We start from the raw sequence: 24,704 nt of genomic DNA on the forward strand, positions 1-24,704 counted from the left end.
GTTTAGGGAGGTGCCCAGGACATCCTCACGCCGTACATACAGAGCTGTCAGGATGTGACAAATGCACTGATCCATGGAACTGCTAATACAGCTAAAAGCTGTGACACTTTCTAGTGCAACCTGTTGTTTGCTCTGCTCCTTGTGCTTCCATCAGCAAGTGAGCTGAGCAAAGACTCCTCATTGCTTTGTTCCAGGTGAAAAAAGCATCCAGACAAACCTTCACGGAGAAGCTGTAGATGCCAACATTGGGTTGAGCACATATTCCATGAAGATTGGGAAGACTTTTATCAACACGTCAAACTATACAACCATGTTCATTGAGAACAGGAGTAACATCACAGCCCACTTCCAGTGGAAGACTTTTCCTACTGAGGAAGATGAGAATGAAGAGAAGAGGAGGTTGGTTTGAAAAATGCATTTCAGTCAGATACATGGCCCAAGACTAAAACTAACATATGGCCTCAGGGGGGTGTTGGTGCTTTTGAATGGTTAGGCCAAGTAAACCATCTCTGGCACTAGGGTGTGTGTCCTAGGCTTCAGGAGCTCAGCACTTAGCATTGCAGTTCCATGTCTATTCCAACCAAGGATGGCATTTTGGGAAGGAAAGGTTGATTGCAATGACTGGATTTCCGCAAGTTCTAATTGGGCTTTTGCCTCTCTAATCTTCTTCTACATGACCTGGCAACATCCTTAAACATTTCATGACTTGCCAGCCCCTCTTTCCTCTTTCTTTTTTTTTGTTTTTTTCCCCCTTAGTTCCTTCAAAAGCTGCTTGCTCATCCAGGCTGTCTGTCTTGCCTGTCAGCTCGTCTTTCAGCACACAGGGACAGTCTGCTCCTGTGCCTTCAAGACTTCTTTCTTGAAGTATGTCCATCCTTCCTGGACCCCTTTGTTTTTAAGGGCTGTTTCCCAAGATACTCTCCAAACCAGTCTCTTGAACAGGCTGAAGTCTGCCCTCCAGAAGTCCAGAGTGGAAGTTTTGTTGATGCCCCTTCCTTGTTTCACCAAATATTGAGAACTCTATTATTTCATGGTCACTGCACCCCAGAGACAGTGGTGAGCAGATGAAGTTCATTAGTTATTAGGGAATTTCCTGGTGCTATCTAGTTCCTAGACCCCAGGGAGGCAGCAGACTCCCCTGTGGAATGAATCCAGTTGATACACAGGGCTCTCAGTTCCCCTTACAGGGGAGTCACCTACTACCACTACCCTTCTTTTCTTCTTAATACTTGAGGCTGTGATCTGTCTGGCAGATGAAGAGCAACTGGGAGACTTTCCAGACAGAATTTTTTCCTTAGTGCCATCTGCCTGACCCTCTGGATACAGGGCCTCATACCAATCCTGTCAGGGCACCTGGGGAGGTGATGGGGGTCAGGATGGAATTTTATTACCTCCCTAGCAGAGACACATTTCCATTCCCCACCGTCTCCTAGGTGTCCTCTTTCTGCCTGATCGCAAGAAGGGCAGAGCTCCTCAGACTCCAGTGAGCTTCTCTCAGGGTTGGAAGGGTGTAACTCCACCAGTTAATTTCTGTTTCACTCTCCCTAATGCTCCTCAGCCTTTGCACTTCTTCCTTGAGCTCTGCCACCAGACAGAGATCATTCACCTGCTCACACTGCACTCAGGTGTCTCTTGCACTATGCTCTGATACTAACACCAGGCTCAGACCCTCCCTGCAGCCAGGGCCCTGGACAGCTGTGTCCTTCCTGGGGGGTTCTGTTTGAGTTAGTACACTCTTGCTGGCAGCAGCAATGGCTTTTAATCATTTGTAAACCATTGCTGGGGAAAAAAAAAAAAGCAGAAAGAGGAAAGAAAGAAAAAACCATGCAATTACCTCACAACAAGCCAAAAGACACAACTCACTACACAAGGAGGGTGGGTGGCTGCTCCCTTTCTGCTCAGCCTGTTTGTGTGAGCTGCTGTGCAGAAACTGAAACAACACCGAGCAAACTGCTGTGCCAACAAAACTGCTGTGCCAAACTGCTGTGCCAAAACTGCTGTGCCAAAACTCCCGTGTGAAAACTTCTGTGCAAAACTACCGTGCCCAAATTGCCGTGGCAAGCCTCTGTTTCCTTCGGGCCAGGTCTCTCGCACTCCCCAGAGCCATTTTAAATTGCCTGCAAAGGACCGGGAGATCGAATGGCTGGAGAGAGGGTCCTTTAGTGCCCTGGGTTTCTTGGTTCTGCACTGTTCTCTATCTACTTACACAGTGTCTGACTTCCATACAAGCTCTCTGTGTTAAAAGAAAATCCCATTACCTTCTCTGGCTACTTCCCTGGGCTGCTTATTTCCATTTTTCCCACTAGCCTGGAGCCCAGGTGATCTATTTTCCCCTCAGAAGCAACTAGGTTTCCTCAAGGTCAACTTCCAGCTGGTTTTGGTTTTGTGGGTTTTTTCCCAATTACATCTGTCTTCATGCCAGTTAGACTGTCACGAGGACATTTTGTTCTTCCTGACTTCCAGTCTTAGGGATGGTTTTAGCTCCAAAGCCACTGTCCTGCTGTCACAGAAGCTTTTGGGATCGCAGAGCAGAGAGGACTTGTTTATGAGAGGAGATAGTGCAGGATCCTTTCCCTCTCAGGACATTCTACTACCGTGTACTGGGATGGGACTCAAAAAGCTCTGGATCATGAAAAGGTCTCTCCAGGAGTTTGCTGTCTCCCTCCTGCACAACCAAGTCTCACCCCCTCTCAGAGCCTCTCTTTTCATGCATATAAAACCCTGAATGTCACTGAAGGGATGCGGTGCCTGAATCCATCCATTTCCTTTGGAAGTGCTCTTGTGAAACACAGAGCAGGGAACGGGGCAGGTCCAAAATGGAAGAAACAAAGAGTGATGATGCTGGTAACACATAGCTGCAACCCAGCATCGTCTCCCCTTCCCAGGAAAGTCCTGCAGTGGGTGCTCTGTGATCTTTATCTGCCTCCCCCGAGCAGCTCAGTGGTGGGAAAAGCCAGTTGAGGTGACTGGTGGATTCTCCCTCAGTTTTGGCAGAGGCTTTGAGCCAGGAGGTTCTCCTGAGGGATGCTGGCTTTCCAAAACTCTCCTGAGCTAGCAGGTGTGGAGTAAATCTACCTGCTGTGCCAGTGGACAAGTTATCCTCTGATCCATTTGGGATCCCCATGGCTTGGGGTCAGCCCTTGCTGGGGAGCTGCTGCTGCTCCTCCTCCCCAGGTGCTTTGCTCTCCTGCACTCACACTTCTCTCTGCAAGTATGTGGCTTATTAAACAACCTGCTGGCTTTGTCTCTCCCTGTGGCTGCAGGCAGTGCTATTTGCTGCAGCCACTGAAAGAGGTGCCACCGGACAACTTCATCGAGCAGGAAGATACAGAGCAGGAGGAAGGCTCTAGTGAAGATCACACTGCCCTCCTGAGCTACATGGTCCAGGAGGAGATGGAAAAGGTGCAAGAAGACCCCATGCTCTTCTCTGATGACATTTTTTCCATTGAGCCAATGGTAAGTGATCGCTGAGAACCGAATCTTCCTCCTCTTCCTCCTTCTCCTCCTCTTCCTCCTCCCACCCATCCTCCCCCGCCCCCATCCTGCCGGCTGCGGTCACTCGGCAGATCCTCAGCTGGCTCCATGTGCTGAGAGGGAAGTCATGGAGTTTCTGTGTGCGGCTGCAGAGCTCGCTGCTAAAAGCATTTCTGCCCTGCAGGCTCAAGGCAAGACTGGGAGCCTGACAAAGCCGAGCTCTGCTGCCAGGGCTCGAGCTCAAGGGCACTCGGTGCGTGTCCTTGCAGTGTCCACAGGGAGCAGTTATTGTAGGCAGGGGCTTCCCCGGCACGTGGTGCGTGGGGTTTAGCACAGGCTGTTGGAGCACTGCCAGTTCACATATTGACCTGAAGCATGCGTTGGGTCACTGGGAAAAGGAGGCCAAATTCAGCCCAAGGTTCATCACAGAAATGCCAATCCCTTCCTGTAACCATGACTTGCACTATTTCTGAGTCTCCCTTCCAGTGTCATCTGTAAGCCTGGACACAAAGGTGGAAGGTTGAAATGGGCCTCTTGAATTCTCTTGCACACAGGGACAGAAAACTTTTTCTTTTCTGTTTATGCAAGCAAACCCCCCAAGTCCTCCCATCAACCAGAGCCTTGATTCTGAGTATTGGTATTGTGAGAGATGAGGAATGCCTGGTGGCTGCACGGTGCAAAATCCCTTCTCATCTTGGAGTAAAACCTAGAATAATCCTAACGTCTGCTTTCTTTCAAAACAGGTTAAACTAATATTTTTATTTCCAAGGAAGGGTTCTCTTCTTGAGAAGAGCCACCAGTGCACAATGGCAGTTGCATACCACTGTAGCTGACAGCAGCATGATGTGACCAAGAGCCTGTGTCAGAGCAGTAGGAATGTTGTGGAGAGTGGGAGCTGATCAGCTGAGCATTAAGAGCTTCCAGCAGTGTGTTGAACTGGGGTTTGAAGTGTTTCCTAGGGCTCCTTGTGTTGTTCACTCATACTAATGCTCTAAATAAAGGCTTACGGGACTGTGGTTGAAAACAAGAAATGCGAAGTTTGAAGATTAATGCTTTGCTGTCTCTTTCTGATTTAGGAGGGAGAGATCAAGCCGAATTGTTCGGCCGAAATCAAGGTGACCTTTAAACCCCTAGAAGCACTAGGGTATCTAAGTGTGGCTTACTGCAGCATCTCAGGTACAGCTCCTTTCCCCTGCTTCTCTCACCCACAGTGAAGCCATGGTGCAAGGCCGAGCCCGCTGGGCTCCCCTGTAGCTGCTGGGAAGAGTCCCTGGTCAGCAGGGCAGTGCTGGCACATCCCCACTGTCCCTGCAGCTTCCATGGAGTCTCTCGTGCAAGGCCAGGGCTCAGAACACCTGTGTCTGGGTTACTGATCCCACAACAACGCAGGCAGTGCAGGGAAAAGTTTTCATGCTGTGACTTTGCCAGCATTTCCACAAAGGCCAAAGAGCTAGAGAGCAGAACAGCTTTAGTGAACCAGCACTAAGTCCCTCTAGACCACTGACCTCCAGGATGGCTCCAGGTGACATGGATCCATCATCAGAGGGAAGGAGCTGAGTTAGAAATGTGCTCCCTGACCCTGGATCACATCCCACTGCCCAGACACCACCAGACCAGAGGTGGCTGAGCCCCACTGAGCCCAGGGTGTTTGTAGAAGGACCACCCTTGGCCAGCAGCTCCTTCTGTCCCTGTGTGGGAATTGTCCCCTGGCAGCTCTGGCTGTGGAAATAGAACACAGTGCTGAGTGTCAGAAGTTGAGGACTTTGGCAACAAAATCCTGTGCTACTGGGCCAGGTAGTTTGGCAATTGCCAAACTCTTTATGAGCTTTGTGCCTTCGGCGAATGGATTTCAAATCTCCTCTAAGTGCATGGGAAGGAAACCATAGAATCATAGTATGTTAAAGGTGGAATGGACCTTAAAGATCGTCTAGTGCCAAGGCCTGCCATGGGCAGGGACACCTCCCACTAGACCAGGTAGCTCCAAGCCCCATCCAGCCTGGCTTTGAACACTTCAGGGCTGGAACCTCCACAACTCCCCTGGGAACCTGCTCCAGTGTCTCACCAACCACACAGTAAAAAAATGTGTTCTATTATCTAACCTAAATTTTCTTTCTTTCCATTTTACTCATGGCTTCTTGGCCCGTCACTACAAGACATCAGAGATGTTTCAAACTCAGCAAACTGGTGGCTAAAATTGGAAAGCAGCCCAAGGAATGGGTTAGAAATTGGAAGTCAGCCCCAAGGGAAATCTCCTGAGAGACGAGAAGGGTCCATATCTTCTCCTGCAGCATCAGGAGTTGGTTGCATCCATCTCAGAGTCAGGGACTGGCATTGAGGCAGCCTTGAAAATACAGTATAACAGAGGGAATTTTTGTACTGAAATGGACATCTCTCCGCAGGCCGTGAGAGCAGGCTGCCCCTGCGCCTCAGAGGGCAAGGCCAAGGACCCTTGGTTGAACTCAGCTGTCGTGCACTGAACCTTGGGAACATTTTTGTCAACACCACCTACGTCTGTGAGGTGAGCAGCAGGGCTTGGGATGGATCCTGATGGCTCCTGAGGCAGCAGCAAGCCTGGTGGACCTGTGGAATTCCTGCCAACCTGGGCAGTTGTGAGCAGGGGATATTTGACGTTCTGGTCAAATCTGGGGGGTCACAAAGGTGTGTCTGTTGTTCATGAAACGCCAATCCCTGCTTTTGGGCAGCCTTCCTTGGGGATCAGCTGGGAGGCTTCCTGCAAAAGCGCTTGACACATGAAAGCAACACTGGGTCAAAAAGCTGCTTGTTCAGAGGCTTTTGTGGCAGCTCCAGACACAAGACACCTTTGTACTGAGCTCTTCAGAAGCAGCTGGAACAAACTGGCCACGTTTGACCTTCAGTCCATGGCAAACAATTTTCAGTCAAGTGTCTCCTGCTTATTCCTGGAAGTCACAGGAAAGCCATCCAGCCTCCTGGCTCAGTGCTGGCCCTTACAAAGGCCTTGGGAGTTCTTCCCCTTGCTGACCAATCCCTCACTTCAGCCTTGGTGCATCTCTGACTGTAGAAAGAGAAGACTGTCCCTGGGAATAAAGCAAAGGATTTTTCTACCTATTTGCCTCCCCCTCAATAGTGTCAAGTTTACAAAAGAAATAAAAAGAGCAATTGAAAGAGCTTAAAAATGAGGCACTACATCATGCCAGACACTTTCAAGAGCTTGGATGTGGAAAGACATGCTGAGTTTTCTTACCAAAAGATGGTGCTGTCTATGCATATGGATGCTCATGCCTCATTATCAATGTATTGTTTTCATGATATGAGAAAAGGTGAATAAGTTGATGGTACTGCTGGAGCTGTGCTAGCTGGGGCAGCAGCAGCTCTGTGGTGATTCACTGTGCAGCTGCAATCACCCCACATTGCTCTCAGGGCCAGGTCTGAATGAGCTTGGTGATGCTGACCAGAGGTGGACTGCTCTGTGTCCATGGGATAACCCCAGGGTGATTCCAGTTATGTGGAGTTACCACTGCTTTGCATGAAAACCCAAAGGCAGAACTTGTCCTGTTGTATTTTTTTGACTTCTGCCATTCAGCAGCACAAAGCATCTTCTGCCTTTCCTGGGTGTTAGTTGCATCATTAGACAGTAACTCACACCAAGGGAAGATTCCACATGTATTTCCATTTTATTTTCTTGCTGCTGCAGGTGACACTGATGAACCATGGAGCTATTGATGCTCCCTTCACCTATATCCAGACAACCGCAAACGTGGGCTACTGCTTCAAATTTGCACCTGAGGAGGGCATCATTGCACCAGGTGGGATCCAGACCATCCAGATCTCCTTCAATGCCACCGTAGCAGGGAGGTTTGAGGAAGAATTCCAGTTCTCCGTGGCTGGATCTCCTACGTCTGCAATCCTGACAATCAAGTAAGGGCTCTGGGAACTTGGTGGGCACATCTGCAGCTGTCTCTGCGACATCCCCCACCTGCCTCATTTTGGGGTTGAGCAGAAAAAAAAAGGTCTTGCCTGAGGCCTTAATCTCTGCTCTGATCCTGGCATTGCCTTCATGTGGGGGTGCGTGCTGCCATGTGTCGTACCTGGGAGCTGGAATGACTCCTCCCTGCAGGAATCTCCCTCTGCCTTGGGCCGTGGCAGGCAGTGGGATGGATCAGCTTTGGGCAGTAGCTGCTCTGGGATGTCCCACCTGAACACCCAGCAAGGCCCCGAGGGCGTTGGAGATGGGCCAGCCTGGGTGATTCGGCACCAGCAGCAGTGATTTTTAAAACTTCCCTTAAGAATCCATCCCAAACGGGCAGCAGCAGCCTCACCTCACCTGTCATGGCCATGCTGTGGGGGGCAGGCTGTGCTCCCAACTCCTGTGCAGAGAGTGCTCTGGTGCCTCCTTTCTACAGCCGGGAAAGGGCTGATCCCATGGGCATTATCCTGTAGGCTGGTACCATTGCAAGAGATAATCCTGGCCCAGCAAAAGGGAGAAGGGGTGATAGCAGGGGAGGCAGAGCTCAGTCTCAGGACCACAGCAGCACGAGGGCTTGTCCCTGCTAGCCTGAGCCATGTGCTGGTAGCATGATGTAGTGTAAGCAGGAAAGCTGATGCTGGCTGCTCTGGAGCTTTGGAGCTACCTGCTGCAGTTGGGAAGCCCTGACTCAAGGCAGTAAAGAAATGAAAGCAATCTGCAGTCGATTATACCAGTAATATAAGGGAGATGGATAAAAAAGAACAAGAAAGTTATTGCTTAGCAAGAGAAAAGCAGTGAGTAGGTCTGTCCATAGTAGAGAAACAATTATGCTGGCTTTGTTTTTGGAGGAGAAGTACTGCTTTTCTATTTTGGGAATCGAGAGGGAACCTTTCACCATCAAATAATTGATTCTCCTCTGTCCCTCCCCCAAACTGGTCATGGGATGTTATTGCATAAGCAGCTTTGTCCTTGAGCAAGGGCAGGTGTCTCTTGTTGAGATGTGTAGAGCAGAGCCAGTGGCAGTCCTGTAAACACAACAGAAGGCACAGTTCACTGGTCCTTGATTTTTAACCAAAAGGCAGAGTAGGCATTGATTGGCATCAAGCATGAAATAAACTCGTGAGTGTTGTGCAGCTTCAAGTGCTCATTTCAGCGGATGTTGGTGACTTTTGGAGTCTGCTGAGATCAAGGACAGTGAGGTGGTGTGGTAGATTCAGGACATGCATGTCCTATTGCTCTTGGCTGTGCCAGCTGGTGCACTGGTGACAAGCTGGTCAGTTGCCGGTGGGTTTTGGGGTCCCCTTGTGATCCCCAAGACTGCCAAAGCCATCCTCAGAGACAGGGCACGCTTCCAAGCCTTGCCTGGATAGAATCTGGCTCGGAGCTCCCCCTCAAACCAGTAGAGTGAAGAGATCGGAACATGAAGAGAGGGGCAATTCCATAGTTTATTCGATGAAGGTATCCAGTCTAGCATATTCAACGGCTGGGCTTTCTAAGGTGGTTTGGTATCTTTTGAGGGTTTTACATTTTGCACCAGTTACCAAGGGAATTCTGCATTCTGACCAATCCACGAAGGATTTGACATTCAAATCTAGCCTATAGATACTAAAGGAAAACGAACCACTAAACCAGACCACTAAAGGAACCAGAAAGATAACAGGGGGTTTGAATTCCTTTTTTAATTTGTCATTTAACAAGCAGTTTCTTATCTTTAAGCTATGGTTTTCCATGGGGCCTGTTCTAGGGACACAGAGAGGTTTCCTGCTCAATGAATGTTTTCTGCTCCCTCCACACTGGTCCTGTCCTGAACTGGTGCACCTCACTGGGTTCCTCTGAGAACGGCCTGTGCTTTTGGAGCCCAGAGCACGCTTGCTAAAAACAAAAACTGGCTGAGAAAACAGGCAAAGGATGGGTCTTGGCATGGAAATCTGAGGGAAGGTTTCTTGGGTCTTGAAGGCAGTCCAAGGACAAAGACAAAACTGGGTTGAGGGCACAGGGTTAAATATGGGATGAAAGAGGCAGGTCTGAGGGTCAAGGTCCAATGGGGACAGGGAAAAGTGGTGCAGAGGAGCGACAGCCAAGCAGGGGAACCAACAGAATAACAGGGGTGGAGCACTGCAGCAAATCAGAGCCAACAGAGATCAGGAAAGGGGAGAACATTCTAGGAGGAATACAAATAAGGTGAACAGGGGCTGAATAGGGGTGGAACAACTGTACAAACCAATAGAACTTAAGACATTATCATGTGCCTGCAAAGGCCTATGGGAGGGAGGAACTTCTCACCGTAAGCTTAGAGTGCTGTTTCTCCTTGCCTTCTTCTGCCCCTCCAGAGCTGGTGTTCCAGCCCCAGGGGCAGACTCTTGAGCCTCCCTACTTTCCTCTAGAATTCACCTGTTGACTGTGTAGAACTGTTGCTGCTGTTTTCAGAGAATGCTTGGGTTTTCATGTCTCAAAACTCTGTAATGATTGTGTGGGTCAAAATCTCCTGAGAAAGCTCCTCCATGGAACAGCAGTTGCAGCTAAGAAGTAGCAAAGCAGGAAAGGCTGGTTACAGAAGTTTGTAGGGACACTTTGTCACAATCCACTGTTAATACAGGCGGGAGTCCTGCTGCTTCATGTGATCTCAGGGGTGCAGAAGACACAACAGGGGACAACAATCAGTTTACTCAAAACAGTGCACTTTTATTGAGTGCCAGCTACTCAGTGTTTGCAATAGAGGGGAGAAATATAAAAGGAAACAAAGTAAAGGGAGAGAGAGAGAAAGAGGGGAATGGGGGAACAGCTACCAACAGATGAGACGCATCCTCGTGGTCCGGCCAATAGACGTGTCTTCTGCAGGGACTTCTCAAAAATCTTCTTCAGACAGTCACTTTTTATAGTCTTTTTCCAAAGGGAGTGGTGTCCGGCCAAGAGGTGGGGAGATTTGTGGGCCATTGTGAGGTGCTCTGAGAAGCAGGTGCAGGCATACAGAACATGCAGTTTTCAGTTAGTGCCTGCTCAAAAGCATTGTACCGTGGACAGCACACACACAAACAATCACTTGGCAAGCATCCACCTCGACCAGGCCAGAACTCCTGTCCAGAAGCGGGTGGGAGTCCTCGGGGCCTTAGCCTCTGCCCTTGCGACAGTCGTGAGGCGTATGAGGGAAAAATTCCAGACCAACTCTTACACACCTTTATGTGCATCACATTACAGATGGGGAAACTAAGGCATGGAGCCATGTCTGAGTGTGTTTTCAGGGTCCTTCATGGGACTACCAACAACTCGGGGACTTTTCCTGCCTGCCCTGTGGCCAAAGCCCCATCAGTGGCTGTTGGTTGCATGCCACTGGGCTTTATCTGCCTCCTGTCCACGTGGACACTGTGCTGAGCACGTGGTGGTGTGTTGATTTGAAACCCACAGTGCCCCTGACCAGGTTTTATGCCCCAAGCCACGATAGCCAGACACTTTGCAATTCCCTTTAACCAATTCATTTCCTCCTCTGTCCTACTCATCGCAGGGGATGTGTCTCTGAACCTGAACCAACTTTACACTTCAATGTCAATGAGCTCGACTTCGGTGACATTTCCTTTGGTGAGTGTTCCCTGGGCTTGGACACAGCGTGAGGGATCTGTGCATTCCAAAATGGACCATTTGAACATGAAAACATCCATCACTCATGTTCTGCCACAGCAGCCCCTTCAGGGTGTGAACTCCAGGGCTGCTGGTGCCATTGTGAGATCAAAGAGTACCAAGGAATAGAAAGGGAGTATTTTCTGGTGTCTCTGTCCTGGTTTAAAAGACAGCTGTCTGCCAAGGAAGGCGGGAATCTTCCCGGAATAGAAAGATGACCCCCACACAGCCACAGCTAGCAGAAAGGAGCTGATGGAGAAAAGACGAGAGGGGTCTTCTGCATGGAGTTCTGATGGAGGTTTATTGTGGCCACACACTAAAGGGGTCCAGGAGCAGTAGAGCCAGAACAAAGGAGATTCAACGCTTAAGGCAAGAAGGGACAGACTAGAACACGAGGGTCCAATGGGCTGAGAACACAGGGACGGTACAAAGGTGGGGCAAAGGGCAACAACCAATAAGGAAACGGGGGTGGAACACTGTGGAAAATTTGAGGCAATGGCTAAACAGGGAAAGGAGAACTTCCCAGAACTGGGGAGGGCATTAGGGATGACATAACTGGGGTACATTAACATAGAGGAGCAAAGAACTGTGGGGAGAAACCCTTTTTGTCGTCCTGAGTTAAATGCCCTTTAGGCATGCCTGTCCTTCCAGGGCATGGAGATTGGTATCTCCCTGGCAGGCCCCTGGGCCTCCACACCGCACCATACGTGGCTCTATCTCTGGCTTTCCAGTATGGAAAGCAAATCTCAGAGCTAAAGCAGAATAAAACCTTGCAGGCAGCAATCACAGTGAACAGCATGGGTATGATGTCCCTGTTTGTTGGGTGAGATGGGACATGGCTCCTGATTGCTAATCTCGAAGCAAGGCTCACGTTTGCCCCCAGCTGAGTGGGCTCTGAGCCGTCACGTGCTTTGTCTGTTTGGCCCAAACCAAGAGATACCTTAAGGATCCTGCAGAGAGAAACTGCAGTAGGGTGCTTTGCATCACGTTCTAGTTCCTGATTCCATCCTCGTTCTTTTGCTGTAGCTTCTCTCAATGACAACTCGCTGTTTATATCTCTTGAAAATGGTGGGAGTGTTGGCAGACTTAACAGGGAATTTTACAGCTTGAATTTTCAGAGTAAATGCTCGGTCTGGGTGCATACTCATCAGTGACAAATAACTCATGCTGGTTTGGGGCAGGTAGGTGAGGGAGCTCCTCTCCATCAGAAAGAGAGAAGCTTGCAGTGTTCAGCAGGGCTAAGACTGGGCATTTTCAAGACTGCAGTCTGCAATCAGTGTCAAAGAGAGCTAAGTGACAATTAATTTCTCATGCAGCTTCTTTGGTGAGCTGTGGTTCAGATAATAAGGAGCTAAACCCCAATCACACTTTTATCCTAGCAGGATATTCCCACCAAGAGTCGTGACATAACTGGTGCCTAAATGGATATTTGTGTCCTTTTCCTAGGCTTTCCCTCCACCAAGACCTGCCGCCTCACTAACCCCTCCCCAGTGCCCCTGAGCTTCAAGCTCCGCATGTCTGACGACGGCACGCAGCCTGCTGTTAGTAGCTTTGACCAAATACGCAACGACAGCGACCCATCCTGGACAGAAGGAATTCATTTTTATGTGGAGCCAAGGGAGTTTACAATGAATCCCAAACAAGGGACCATCCCTCCCCAGGGACACCAGGATATCGAGGTATGGGAAGAGTCCAGCAATACGTGCTTCAGCACCAGGGCTGAAGCTTCACTGCAGTGTGGGAGGGCTTTAGCTCTGCTGCCAGCTTTGAGCATTGTGTGAGGAAGAGATCTGCACTGGCCTGAGGCCTCTGTTAGCTGCCTTACTCGGGATATTCCTCAAGGAGCACTGTATGGTTTCCAAAACCATATGCCGAGATCACATACCATATAGTCAAGTACTGAAGCCATTCTTGGGGTTTTGAGAGTAATTTCTTTGATTGCAAACGGGCAGAGGAAGGATGAGGACAGAGGGTGGCAGCTAGAGAGATGCCATTGTATAAAGCAGTTTCCTTTTGTTCTTGGTTTGGCTTCTGCTGTCCTGGGGAGCAGAATGATTTGTGTTCCCTGCAGGGATCTCCAGAAGAGACAAAACATTCTGCAGCTACGAACTGCCCAGCACTTGCTGGGCCACCCTTTGCCCTCAGCTTCCTGCTGTAAAGCTCATTCTGTGCAAGTCAGCAGATTTCCTCTGCATTTACGTCATTGTAGTCAGATGAAAAATTGGCGCCTTAATTTGAATACAGTGGTGTGGAAAGCTTTAGTCTAATGTTTTCATTTAGCTGACCCTGATAGCAAGGTGTGTTGATCAAATCTGGTATTGCCAGAAAGCTTTTGTTACTCTCACAGACTGTGCTCTACACATGGACCAGCAGAAGAATTAAGGCCAAATCCTCCCTTTCCTTATCATGCAACAAGAACTGGAGAATATCACATGTGGGTAATGAGCTTTTTAAAGGAAGAATTCACTGCTCTTCTCTTCCACCAGGTGACCCTGTGTTCCAACACCGTGATGGAATTCTACCGGAGAATGCTGGTGGACCTGGAGGGTTTTGGCAGTGGAGTGGCATCACTGAGCATCACGGCCAGGTACCAGCACTTCCCTGGCCTCCCCCAGCACACTGCCTTGACCAGGGTTTGCTGGCTCAGCTCCCATGGAGAAGTGTTGTTTAATGGCCTCATGTTCTGCCCAGCTGCATGTGAGAACAGCAGTGCTTGGAAAGCAGCCTGTGGTGAAAAGCACCGCTGCTCACAGCCCAGCACGGTCCTGGGCCTTTTTCTAAAGGGACCAGGAATGATATAATTTCTTGGCCTGGTTTTTGGTGCTTGAGGTGCAACAAATTTCCCGAGGGCCTCCTCTCCTTCTTCCTGCAAGAGGTGGAGTTGTGCTGGCTTGCAACCACCCTGCATTGCTTTGGGACACACCAAGCAGCTGCTGAGAGTCAGGGTCTGCTTCTGTTCATGAGGGCACGTGACAGCGGGGAAGTGGCTCACAGCAAGAGTGGTGAGGGCAAGATCTTACGAGGGATAAACAGCCCTTGATGTGGCAGGCCAGCTCTCGTTTTTCTCCTTCCCTCTGCTTCCCATGTTGAAGCTTTAATGTTCTCAGACTTAAACCAAAACTTGTTCTTGCTGCAGCCAAATTCTATCTTGCTATGCCACTGTGAGCATCAGTTTATGACAAGAGGGATGCAGTTCCCTGGTGCTCTTCCCTCTCCCAGGCAGAGCCATCCAGTCAGTGCCTGGGCTGCAGTTTCGTTAAGCAGGTGTAAAATTGGGGACAGGCAGTGCATGGACCTGTGAAGGACTGAGAGAGCTGTAGGAACTGGGAGGGGGTGATCACCCACTCTGTAGGGCAGGTGGTGTGCCGAGCCCTCCAAGGCTGGGGCAAACAGCTGAGTTCTCAGGCAGGGCAACAGTGCCATGGGAGAGAAGGGAGTCATTTCTACTGACACACTAGTTGTGTGTTCCTTGAGCCTTAGTGAGCACTGATCCTTTTTGGGAAGGCTCCCTCAGAGCTCATGGATCACTGGGACTGTTACAGGAGTCCTTGCAAGCCTTCTTGGGTAAAGGAGGGGCTGAGGCAGCTGTGGGACAAAGTGCTCTGCCTAGGGCACTTGGCAGCCTCTGGCTGCTGCCTCTCAGGGTTTGCCCCTCCTTGACAAGACATGTTTGAGTGGGAAGACTTTGAAGGCAATTGATCACTGTAGGGCTGTTAAATGTCTGTTTGACAGTGACAAATGTATTATGCTCCATTTCACAATCTTCGGGGGTAAACGTTCTCCGTTCCCTCAGTATCTCTGATTCTCTTGGGGTCATCTCTGCCCAGATGTCTCGTTCCTGAGCTGCGAGTGTACCCCCACATGCTGCTGTACGATGAGTGCCGCCCGAAGGTGCCATATGAGAGGAAGTTCCTCGTTGTGAATGACACCGACCTTCCTGGCTGCTACGGGCTTGTTCCCCAGGTTTGGCATCGCATCCACCTCCTCGTCGCAAAGATGACTGAGGAGATTATTAGGGGGAAAAAGGGTTTGGATAAGACCTTGCTGGTTTCTATTCAGTCTTAAAGATCTGCTGAGAACAGGATCCTACATGAACTTTAGGACGAAGTTTAACCTCCTGAGGAAACAGTTTATGTTCTAGTCTGCAGGGTGATTTCTTGTGGGAGATCTTAGAGGGTTGTGAAAAGCTGCTGCCAGCCCAGACACCAATGCCTGTGCTGGCAGCCTCCTTGCAGGAGCCCTGAGAATGCTAAGCCTACAATTCTTGCATCTTCTTTGTGCCTTTTACCTTTGTCCTGGGGATTTTTAAAAATGTGTGTCAGTTGCTGTTATGGTGGATGTTAAGGAGTTTATAAAGTTTCTTCAGAGGTCTCTCTGAAATTGCATTTGATTCTGTCCCTTCTAGAAACGCATGGAGGACACTCCTGTGTTCTACTCCAGCCCCCAGCCCTGTGGGATTGTCCAGCCTCACAGCATTGCAGAGATTCCAGTTGTACTCGAAGTCCAAACATTGGGCGAGCATCGCACCAGTGTTGTTATCGGCGTGTTCGGGGATGAGAGAAACCCACGGGTGAGTGCGAGGGGAGATGTGTGCCTTTGTGCAACTCGTCCTGCCAGGGTGCAAAGTGTACAGGGATTCTTCTGGGGAAAACAGGCACAGGCTGCTGTGGAGGCCAGAAGGGATTGGTGGTGTAAATAGCTCATGCCTTACATTACAGCTGGTAATCTCAGTGTCTGACACAGAATGTAGTTCATCTAAGCTGGAATTGAGGGTCATTTTAATTGACTAACCTTTAAAATGCTATTACCTTGGAAACATCTGTTTTAAAATGTCTTCTCCTCTCTCTGAGCACAAAAGAGGATGTGAAAGACTTCTGGGAACCTTGAGCTTCCTGTAAAAGAAGGGAAAGCTGGCAGTTGAAGAGTAGTTGCAAGGATTTAAACGTGTATTACAACATATGGAAATGATGATGCCAAATTCCCTGGATGACGCCAAACATCTGAACCTGGGCCATTCTGGCACTGCATGTAAATCAGTCAACAGGAAGGACAGGCAGTGCCGGCTGTGCCAGGGAATCTGAAGTTTGACAAAACAGTTGCTTTCAGGCTGCTTACCTTAAAGAGGAGGGTTTCTCCCCACCAGAATAACCAGTTGTTTAACTGTAGCCTGCTCGTAACCAGAGATTTCTTGCAAAGCTTTTACCTTGGGATCAATAATTTGTAGCTTGAAAGTTTCTCTTACCTTAATCCTTTTTAATTTAGAGATGAGTATGTCATTTTTTTTCCCCAAAAGCCCAGCATTTCAGCTGGAGAGTGGTAGCTGTCCCTAAAGAAATAACTTGAGAGGGGTTGAGCTGTTTAAGCTTTTTTTAGGTTTCCGTGTTGTGGTTTGTTTTGGTTGTTAAAAAAATCTTTCTCGCCTGCTTCCTGGAACAGAGTGTAGTATTACAGAGCACTGGACGGCTGGCAGACATCTACCCAGTTCCAAGGCTGATAGAGTTTGGCAGGATCCCAGCGCTACAGCCTAAATCACAAACTTTTAGCCTCTTCAATGAAGGTCTTGTCCCTAGAGACTTCAGGATAGAGACAGTAAGTATCTGGGGGGCTGTTTTCCAGGGAAATGGACTGGTCAGAAGCAGCCATGCCTTGGTTTTTATATGCAACATTTCCGTATCACCCTGCGTGAGAGGAGGCAAGATACTCCAATATTCCATCTGAGCGAGGCAGGAAGAGCCTGGCTCTGGAGGTTTTATCTGGGGCACCCCCCAGTGAAATCAGGTGCAGAGATGTTGGAGCAGAAATTAGTCTGGATTGTGTTGACAAGTTCTCCCTTAATTTTAGGGAAGGTCTTTAGCTGTGCGTGTCACATTTTTGGAGCTCTGAGATCAGGAGAAAGCTGTGGTCCTGTGCTCCCCAGAGAGCATGGATTTCCCTGTGGTTTCCCTGTTCCATCTACGTTTGCTTTGTGCCAAACTGCTGTTAATACTAGAGAGCAGAGTGCGAGGTGTGTCCTCAGGCTGCTCGTGAGGAGGCAATTTTCACATCTCCTGTGGGTCATGCCAGTTGGGCTGTCCACACAAAGCCCCGTGTGGGGGTAGACACCCCACAGCCTGTGACCTCTGTGCCTGACGTGGTGCCCGAGTTCCCCAGCTAGCTCCTGAGCCCACGCCGAGAGTGGCTGCTCCCTGACCAACAATGGTCTGCACAGCAGTAGAGCAGGGCTTGCTCTCTACAGCACACAGATACATTGAAGCACCGAGGACAGAGGCAAAGACCAGAGAGGGAACTTTTGCGTGGAATCCCAGGCAATCCATTCCAAGCAGGGCTCAGGGACAAAAGACACACACTGCCTGTGCGGGGGACTTTTCTACAGGGGAGGTTCTAGGGGAGGGTACAAACTCTCAACCAAGAGGGGGAAGACTGGGGAGGAGCACGAGGCAGGGTTTCCAGTACTTTAAGCAGTGAGGAAACATAGCGGGAGGGAGCAATTTAAACAAACCAATGGGGCTTCCAAGATTAGGGGATTTCTGCAGGGGATTTCCAAGCAGGGGGTTGGCACAAGCAGAGATTGACAGCTTGGCAGGGGGAAGGGGCAAAGAATATTCCACAAGAGGCAGGTACAATGTGGGATTGACAATTCAGGAGCAGGAGGCACAGAGAACATTCTATAAGAAAGGGTAGGTCTTAGGGAAGATTGACACCTGGGTAGGAGGGTACAACTTAGGCTAAACCTACAACCTAGGGGGAACAGGAGCAAACCATTTAAGAAAAAACACACCTTTGGGGAGCAGCTGCTGAGAAAGGCTGCTTAATATGTGGAGGCTGCATAGGGCAGAAGGAGCTGGTGTTGCTCCCCTGGCATGGGGAGCAGGGCTGGTGCAGCCAGGAAGGGCTTGTAGACTGGGGCTGGGGCTGGGTTGGGATGTCTGCTTGGAGGGGGAGACCTTTGAGGAGCTGGAGGTTTGTTCTTCTTCATGCTGGGTGCGTTGAACTTGTGGAGCTGGATACAACCTGATACTGTGGACTTCAGTCCGTGGATAAAGCATCAGAGCGTGTGGGAGAGTCCAGGCTCAGCCTCCTGAGCCAAGGAAGAGGGGCGTGAACTTTTCCTCTTGCTGCTTTTCCAGCTGTTTGGGGGATAAATGCAACCTTAAAGTGAGGGATTTTTCCAGGACAGCTTTCTCTAACTCCACAATGAAATTCTGCTTTCAGCCTCTGCAGGGAGCAATGCACCTTGGCTGGCTGGGCCTGGCATGTAAAGGATGGGTTTCACATGCTCGTACCAGGGCTGGACCTGCAGAGCTGTGTTTGTGCAGCTGTGCTGCTGCAAGGCCTTTCCCCCTCCCCGGGGCTCTCTTGCCCAATCCATGAAGTCCATGAGAAAGCAGATGACAAGAGTTCTTGGGAAGAGTGGGCCATGCCCACCCATGACATGTCATTCAGTTTTCTTCTGCTTCCTGCTTTCCTGCTCGGCTGTAACCATTCAGAGGTGACTTTTCCAAAGCAGAGGGCACTGGGGCACCTCTCTACAGCTGATGATCAGTGGGAAGTGAGGGCTTCAGTCCTTTAGGGGATGTTGAGAAGCACTGATGGCCCCTCGGGAAAGAATAGTCTGGTGTTGGGGTATTGCTCAGCTGGCTTTGCAGGCTTATTCTTCAGGCTCTCAGCAGTGTCCTCCAGCTGTGTGGTTTCTGGAATGGCATTTGAGCAGTCCTGGCTTCCTCGGGCCTTAAGCCTTTGTAAGAAGCCAGGAGAGAGAAAGCAGCTTTCCTTGACACATACTCCAGAGAAAGACTGGGAAAGGAACACTCTCCTGAGGATAGGTGTCCTTTGGGTCGGGTAAAACTGGCTTAATTAGGTGAGTCCATTAAAGGAGAGGAAAATACAGGTGGTATAAGCTCTGCTGTTGCCTGATACTGCTGCTTAAATTTAGGGAAATTGAGCCTTTACGATTTTTATCCTCCCCTCTTTAGTCTTTCCTTTTCTTATATAGCACAAGACAGCAGGCTGTATGGTTTCCATCCTACATGCATATTATGCTTGTCTTACAGGTTTGCAAACCCCACTGCTACATTATCGAACCCAGACAAGGAGTGATCCCCACTAGGGGCAAGATTCCTGTGACTATCACAGCAACCCTGGATGACGCTGGGCTTGTTGCTGACACTGTCCAGCTGTTCATTGGGAACAGCCTTTGGACCACATTTATGTTGGTGGCTGTGGGCACTGGCACCAAAATTGTCACAGACAAACCATTCGTCCCAGAGCTCAGCTTGGGATGCCAATTCAGGTAGGAGATCTCTCCACTCCCACCTCTCCTCCTGTCTCAACAAGGAGCAGTTCCACTGCTCTCAAGGAAACATTCCTGATAAATACCTGGTAGAGCTGCAGAGTTTCTAGCGTTGGGCACTGGGAGGGCTCATCACTGTCCGGGTGTGCCCCTTGGTGACTCAAATCTCACCTTTTTGCTTGCCTTCTCTGTCTTTTCCTCTCCCACTGTGCTTTTTGCATCCCCACAAGGTTTTAATCCCTGTCCTCTGTAGTCCCTCGATGCAAGCAGTTGCAGCTGCCTGCACCAGTGCTACTTCAGTGCCATCATCGCTGGGCTGCCTTTAGAACAGACCTGCTCCAGCCTGGATTAAGAAGGGCTGGATCAAACCATTTCTCAGTTCAAGGCACCAGCACCCACCCAGCAGCTGCATCCTGACCAGGAGCTACTCGTGCAGGTGTCCCTTCCTCCCACAGCAGGTCCCTGTTCATAGCTATGTTATTTTCCAGGTATGAGCATTACCCACCTAAGTTCAAACCCCAGCCACCAAAGGAGAAGAGAACGAGTTTGGATTACTCGGCGTTTCAAATGAGACGCTTCAAGATTAGAAATGGGGAGGACCCAGCCACAGCCCTGAGAGAATCGTGGGATCCTGCCCAGTCTTTAGGAGCAGAGGTAGATTTTCTTGTACACTACTGCTTGTGTTGCCTCCCCACCTTACCACCAACAAGTAATGCTCTTGCTGACCTCCCTTTTTGCTGCCCTGCTGTCCTGTGCCTTGAGAATGGGCTGGGCAGCAGAGCCAGTGGTTGGACATGAGGTGTGTGGGAGGGAGAAATAGGAGAGTTTTCCTTGGAGAAGACTGCTGAGATCCTGCAGACCTGTGTTGAGTGTGAGATTTTTTTGCCATGTTTTCTTCACAATGTAAGATGAGGCTTTTATCTGCATCATGATGACAAGACCTCCAGCTTCCTTCCCAGAGCAAGCTGTGATGAGTCCTGATCTCCATGTAGCCTCTTCCCAACCCAGCCAGACCACCTGTTTCCAGGTGTCTGCTTTCACCTGACAGCTGGTATTGCAGTGGTGGCCCTGAAGCTGTCTTACAAACGGAGACTTTGCAAAAGTGGCTGTCTCTTCCTCCTAGCATAGAAAATGGCTTGTTTTTCAGGTGCCGCCACATACTTGTGAAAAGTATTACGTCCCACTAGGTTTGGGGGGATTCAGGTTATCCGCGGATGTACCACAGAGTGCCCTCGAAGTGGAGAAGGTAAGAGGGAATCTCTCTCTTCCACATTTTCAGTGTGGCAAGCAGGGCTGTAGCTCCCAGTCCCATTGGTGGCCCTCAGCATTGCACACAGAGGGGCCTCACATCCCTCCAGACCCATCACAAAGCGCTGCTGAAACAACTGGTTGTTGGAAAGGCTGTGCAGGACATGTAGGGCTGCCCAAGGATGCTGTGCAGCACCTATGGAGGGCATTGCTCCCCCTGGACCTCATCAGGTGGTCCATAGGAAATTTTTGCAGGAGCTTTTGCTGTAGCACCTTGAGAATGCAGCATATATGTCAGAGAGCGAGGGGAAAAGCCTCAGGAGTCAGATGATCTGGGCTGGAGTCCTTCGCTGACATCCCTGAGCTCCAAGAGCTCTCACTTTGAGTCTCTTCCTTTTCTAAAAGCAGTAAGAAATGCTTTCTAAAGGCAAGCTGGGCATCCGAGAGAGTTTCTACTGCCAGGAGACATCCAAGTTCACTTGAATGTACTGGATTAATGAATGCATTGATCTGTGAGTGTGGAAGAAGATTTTCCCCATGGTCCCTCCATTGGTCAGTGGCATGGATGCAGGATGACATCAGGGTGATTCTGGCTGTGTTTGAGGAATAGGCCCCTCTGGCTATAGCTGCAGTTTGCTCCAAGATGCTCTTCTGCATCCATTTCCACACTCAACATCTCAATCTCTCCTGTCCTCCAGGCTTTCAGTATCCTGCCACAGTCGGGCGTGCTGCAGCCAGGAGAGAGACAGCAAGTCTCCTTCACCTTCTCTGGCCACCCCAACACCACTGCTAGTGTCACAGCACTGTGCCACGTGGAGGGAGGCCCCACCTACGAGGTGGGGCTGACTGGGGAGGCCTCACACCTCAGCTACTCCCTGAGCCAGCGGGAGATCAACTGCGGCTTTCAGGTACCACACATGTGCCCTGGCACAGCTCCCTGCCTTGGAACCACGGCCAGCGGGTTCCTGCCCACCTCAGTCCAGGGCTTTCTTCCCTTCCAGCCCCTTTGTTGGCTCTGGGGCTTGGAAGTACAACCTTTGAGGGACACATCCGGCACCCAAGCTGGTTTAATATGGCCATCTCCAAGCCTCTCTAAGATGTTGGGAATGCCTCTTTTTCAGGGTACCTAACACTGCCTCTTGCAGCAAGCAGGGTCCCAGTGGGGATCCTCTGAGGGGCATGTCCCTGCGACATCCCTTTACTGATCCACTCCTAAAGCCTGACCTCCAAGGAAATGCTCTTGTCTAAAGCTCTTGCTTGATCCACACATTAATTAAGGGAAGAAGTTATGCTTTCAGTCACTATAGTTGGAGAGACTGTCTCAGAATAATCCTCACTTCACTCTTTTTCAGTTGAAAACCCCCAGATATTTCCAGCTGCTGGCTCTGTCTGTGTTGCCCTGTGACGCCCTTGTTGTGTGTATGTTGCTTGCCAATACTTAAATGCAGGTGCCTTTTCTTCTGAGACGCCTCAGTGTTGTCTCTGCTTCTCCTGGCTGTTGGTGACCCCTCAGAGTGCAGAGGGCCTGTGTCCCCTGGTTCGTTTATTACTGGCCCTCACATGGTTGTTAGCACACCTCTGTGTGCTGCCAGAGCTCCTTGGTCCTGTGCAGGTGCCCTGTGCCTGGGGGTTCCTTAGGTTCCCAGGTGCCCGTATCTGCTCCCTGGTCCCTGCTCCCATGATGGGTGTGCTTTCAACCCCGGGAGAGAGGAAGGAGACTCCCAGCAGCAGGCCTGGGTCTGTAACTTCCCGCTCCTATGCCTTCTCTCCAGATGTTTAATAACCTTCATCACAGCACAGTCACCCTGGCGAACACTGGCAAGATAGAATTCAACTGGGTGCTAAACCTTAGCATTGCAGAGCAACATCTGCCTGGCGTGTTTGTGGTCAACCCCACCATTGTAAGTAGCACAAGCAACTGACCCCAGCCCTGTGTCAGGTGGCCCAGGAGAATTTTAAAGGGGAAAAAAAAAGGAGGGAGGGAAGCGGGGGGAAAAGTCAGAGGGGAAAACCCCAAACCCAGCCATTAGAGAGAGAGGGCTGTAAGTAATTTCTGCTGGGGGCAGAGAAGCAAGTGTTCTCCTGATAGACTCCCTCGTGGCCTTGGCTGGTGGGTGGGTGGCTCTGCTGTCACAGGGCAGACACCAGTGGGAGGCACAAGTGTGCTGGTCACTTGAAGCAGTGCGCTTCACTGGGTTCCTCTGAGAAAGGCCTGTGCTTTTGGAGCCCAGAGCACGCTTGCTAAAAACAAAAAGTAGCTGAGAAAACAGGCAAAGGATGGGTCTTGGCATGGAAATCTGAGGGAAGGTTTCTTGGGTCTTGAAGGCAGTCCAAGGACAAAGACAAAACTGGGTTGAGGGCACAGGGTTAAATATGGGATGAAAGAGGCGGGTCTGAGGGTCAAGGTCCAATGGGGACAGGCAGAAGTGGTGCAGAGGAGGGGCAGCCAACCAGGGGAAACAATAGGATAAGAGGGGTGGAGCAATATAGCAAAACATAGCCAATGGGCATCAAGGAAATGAAGAACATTCCAGAAAGGGTACATACAAGGTGAACAAGGGCAGAACAGGGATGGAACAACTGTACCAACCAATAGAACTGAAGACATTAACATGTGCCTGCAAAGGCCAATGGGAGGGAGGCACTTTCCAGCCCAACCTTGAGGGGCGTTTCTCCTTGCCTGCTTCTGCTTCTCCTGGTCTGAAGTGTTACAGTCCCAGTAGCAGAGTGGTTGTCCTTCACAGTTAGTGTCTTGTGCTGCTGTAAGGGGAACAGAGGAGAATTCTAATTGCTAGATTTCTCAGATGAAAGTAAATTGCAAACAAAGCAAGTGTTATATCTGAAAAGTCTTTCTTAAGAAAGAAAGAAAGGGGGTGGTCCCAATCAAACCAAAAACGGCAGGGAAAAATTGGCAGTGCTTGACTGCTTTTGTATGCTAAGATTCCTCCCATAACCCAGCCCTTTTAGGAAGACTATTGGTCAGATGGGTAACATTTTCCTGGGCTTTGAGATCTGCCCACCTCCAAGGGGGAAGTCTCTTGCAGCCCCCCAGAGACGGAGCCTGCCTGCATTTTCTCCTCGCAACCTCCTTTACGCGTGGGGTGTGTTAAGGGTCCCAGCATGTGTACAGCCCCTGTAGTAATTTTTCACCCCATATCAGGAAGTGGATCTATAACATATGTTGTGGCATAAATAAAAATTTACTTGGTTCCTCACAGTTCCTCTGGGGACCCTGACAGCTTAGATCTCAGGTTGTGCTGGCACCGGAGTGTTTCTGAGGGTCACCTTAGCCAGGCTGTGTGATCACACGGGACATAGTCCTTGGCCCTGCCTCCTCCCTGCCAGTGCTAAGCACCACTTCCATATCCCTTACTAGGCTTGCTGCTCCCTGCCTCCTCCAGCTTTCATGCTGTACTGCAGCTTTGTGGGGCAGTGAGGGGGCCAGGGAGCAGCAGGCCTGGGAGAGCAAGGAGAAAAATTAACAGCATCCCACCACTGACCAAGCTGCTCAGTCCTGCCTGGATGTCTTTGAGCCAAAGCAGCAATCCTGCCTTTGTCCCTCCTTGCAGTGGGAAGAGGAAGCCGATTGGCTTTCCCATTTCTTCATGTCTGTCTCCTATAAGGGATGCGAGGAGCTGCTGGCCCTGCTGAGTGCAGGGACTTCTCTTCCACGCCAGTAGCAAAAGAAAATTTTTTGTTGAGGCTCTTGCTGGCAGACGACAAACCCCGTTAGCAGCACAGCTGTGCTCACATCAGGCTGTGCTGGGGCTGCAGCCTTAGGAGCCCTTGGAGGGGCTCAGCACTGCACCCTGGGGTCAGAGTCTCGACCTTTTGGGCACAAGGAATGTAGAAGATGTGAGAAGCAAAGCCCACTCCTCAGTTCAAATTTAAAGAAAATTTAGTAAGAGACAGCAGAGGACAGAGTCAATAAAGCAAAATTAACAGCACTGGGTGCTTGGCTTGGGTGCTTAGCTGCAGCCAGAGGCACACCAGTCAACACATCAACACCCCTGATAAACCCTGGGTATTGCATCAGCCTCATAGGTATTTACAAATGGTTATTAGTATTGAAATATTTTAACGGAGTTCTTCCTCCATCCCGCCTTTTTGGAGCATGTGCAGTTGTCCTAGTCC

The 24,704-nt window shown here is 50.0% G+C and overlaps 1 protein-coding gene across 1 annotated transcript; it reads left to right on the forward strand.

Moving 5' to 3' along the window:
• The first annotated feature begins 310 nt into the window (after positions 1 to 310).
• Positions 311 to 24,250, forward strand: LOC148222318 (axonemal central pair apparatus protein HYDIN-like). Its single transcript, XM_088172233.1, has 17 exons — positions 311 to 399; positions 3,264 to 3,456; positions 4,551 to 4,650; positions 5,874 to 5,992; positions 7,148 to 7,371; positions 10,920 to 10,993; positions 12,479 to 12,711; positions 13,519 to 13,619; positions 14,860 to 14,995; positions 15,438 to 15,602; positions 16,469 to 16,621; positions 19,084 to 19,322; positions 19,811 to 19,976; positions 20,470 to 20,568; positions 21,269 to 21,478; positions 22,343 to 22,471; positions 24,140 to 24,250. Exons 1-17 carry the CDS (start codon positions 311 to 313, stop codon positions 24,248 to 24,250), a joined length of 2,541 nt encoding a protein of 846 aa, XP_088028359.1.
• Positions 24,251 to 24,704: the final 454 nt, after the last annotated feature.

The sequence above is a fragment of the Sturnus vulgaris genome, chromosome 12 (genome assembly GCF_052056855.1).
Source record: "Sturnus vulgaris isolate bStuVul1 chromosome 12, bStuVul1.hap1, whole genome shotgun sequence".
Lineage (NCBI taxonomy): Eukaryota > Metazoa > Chordata > Aves > Passeriformes > Sturnidae > Sturnus > Sturnus vulgaris.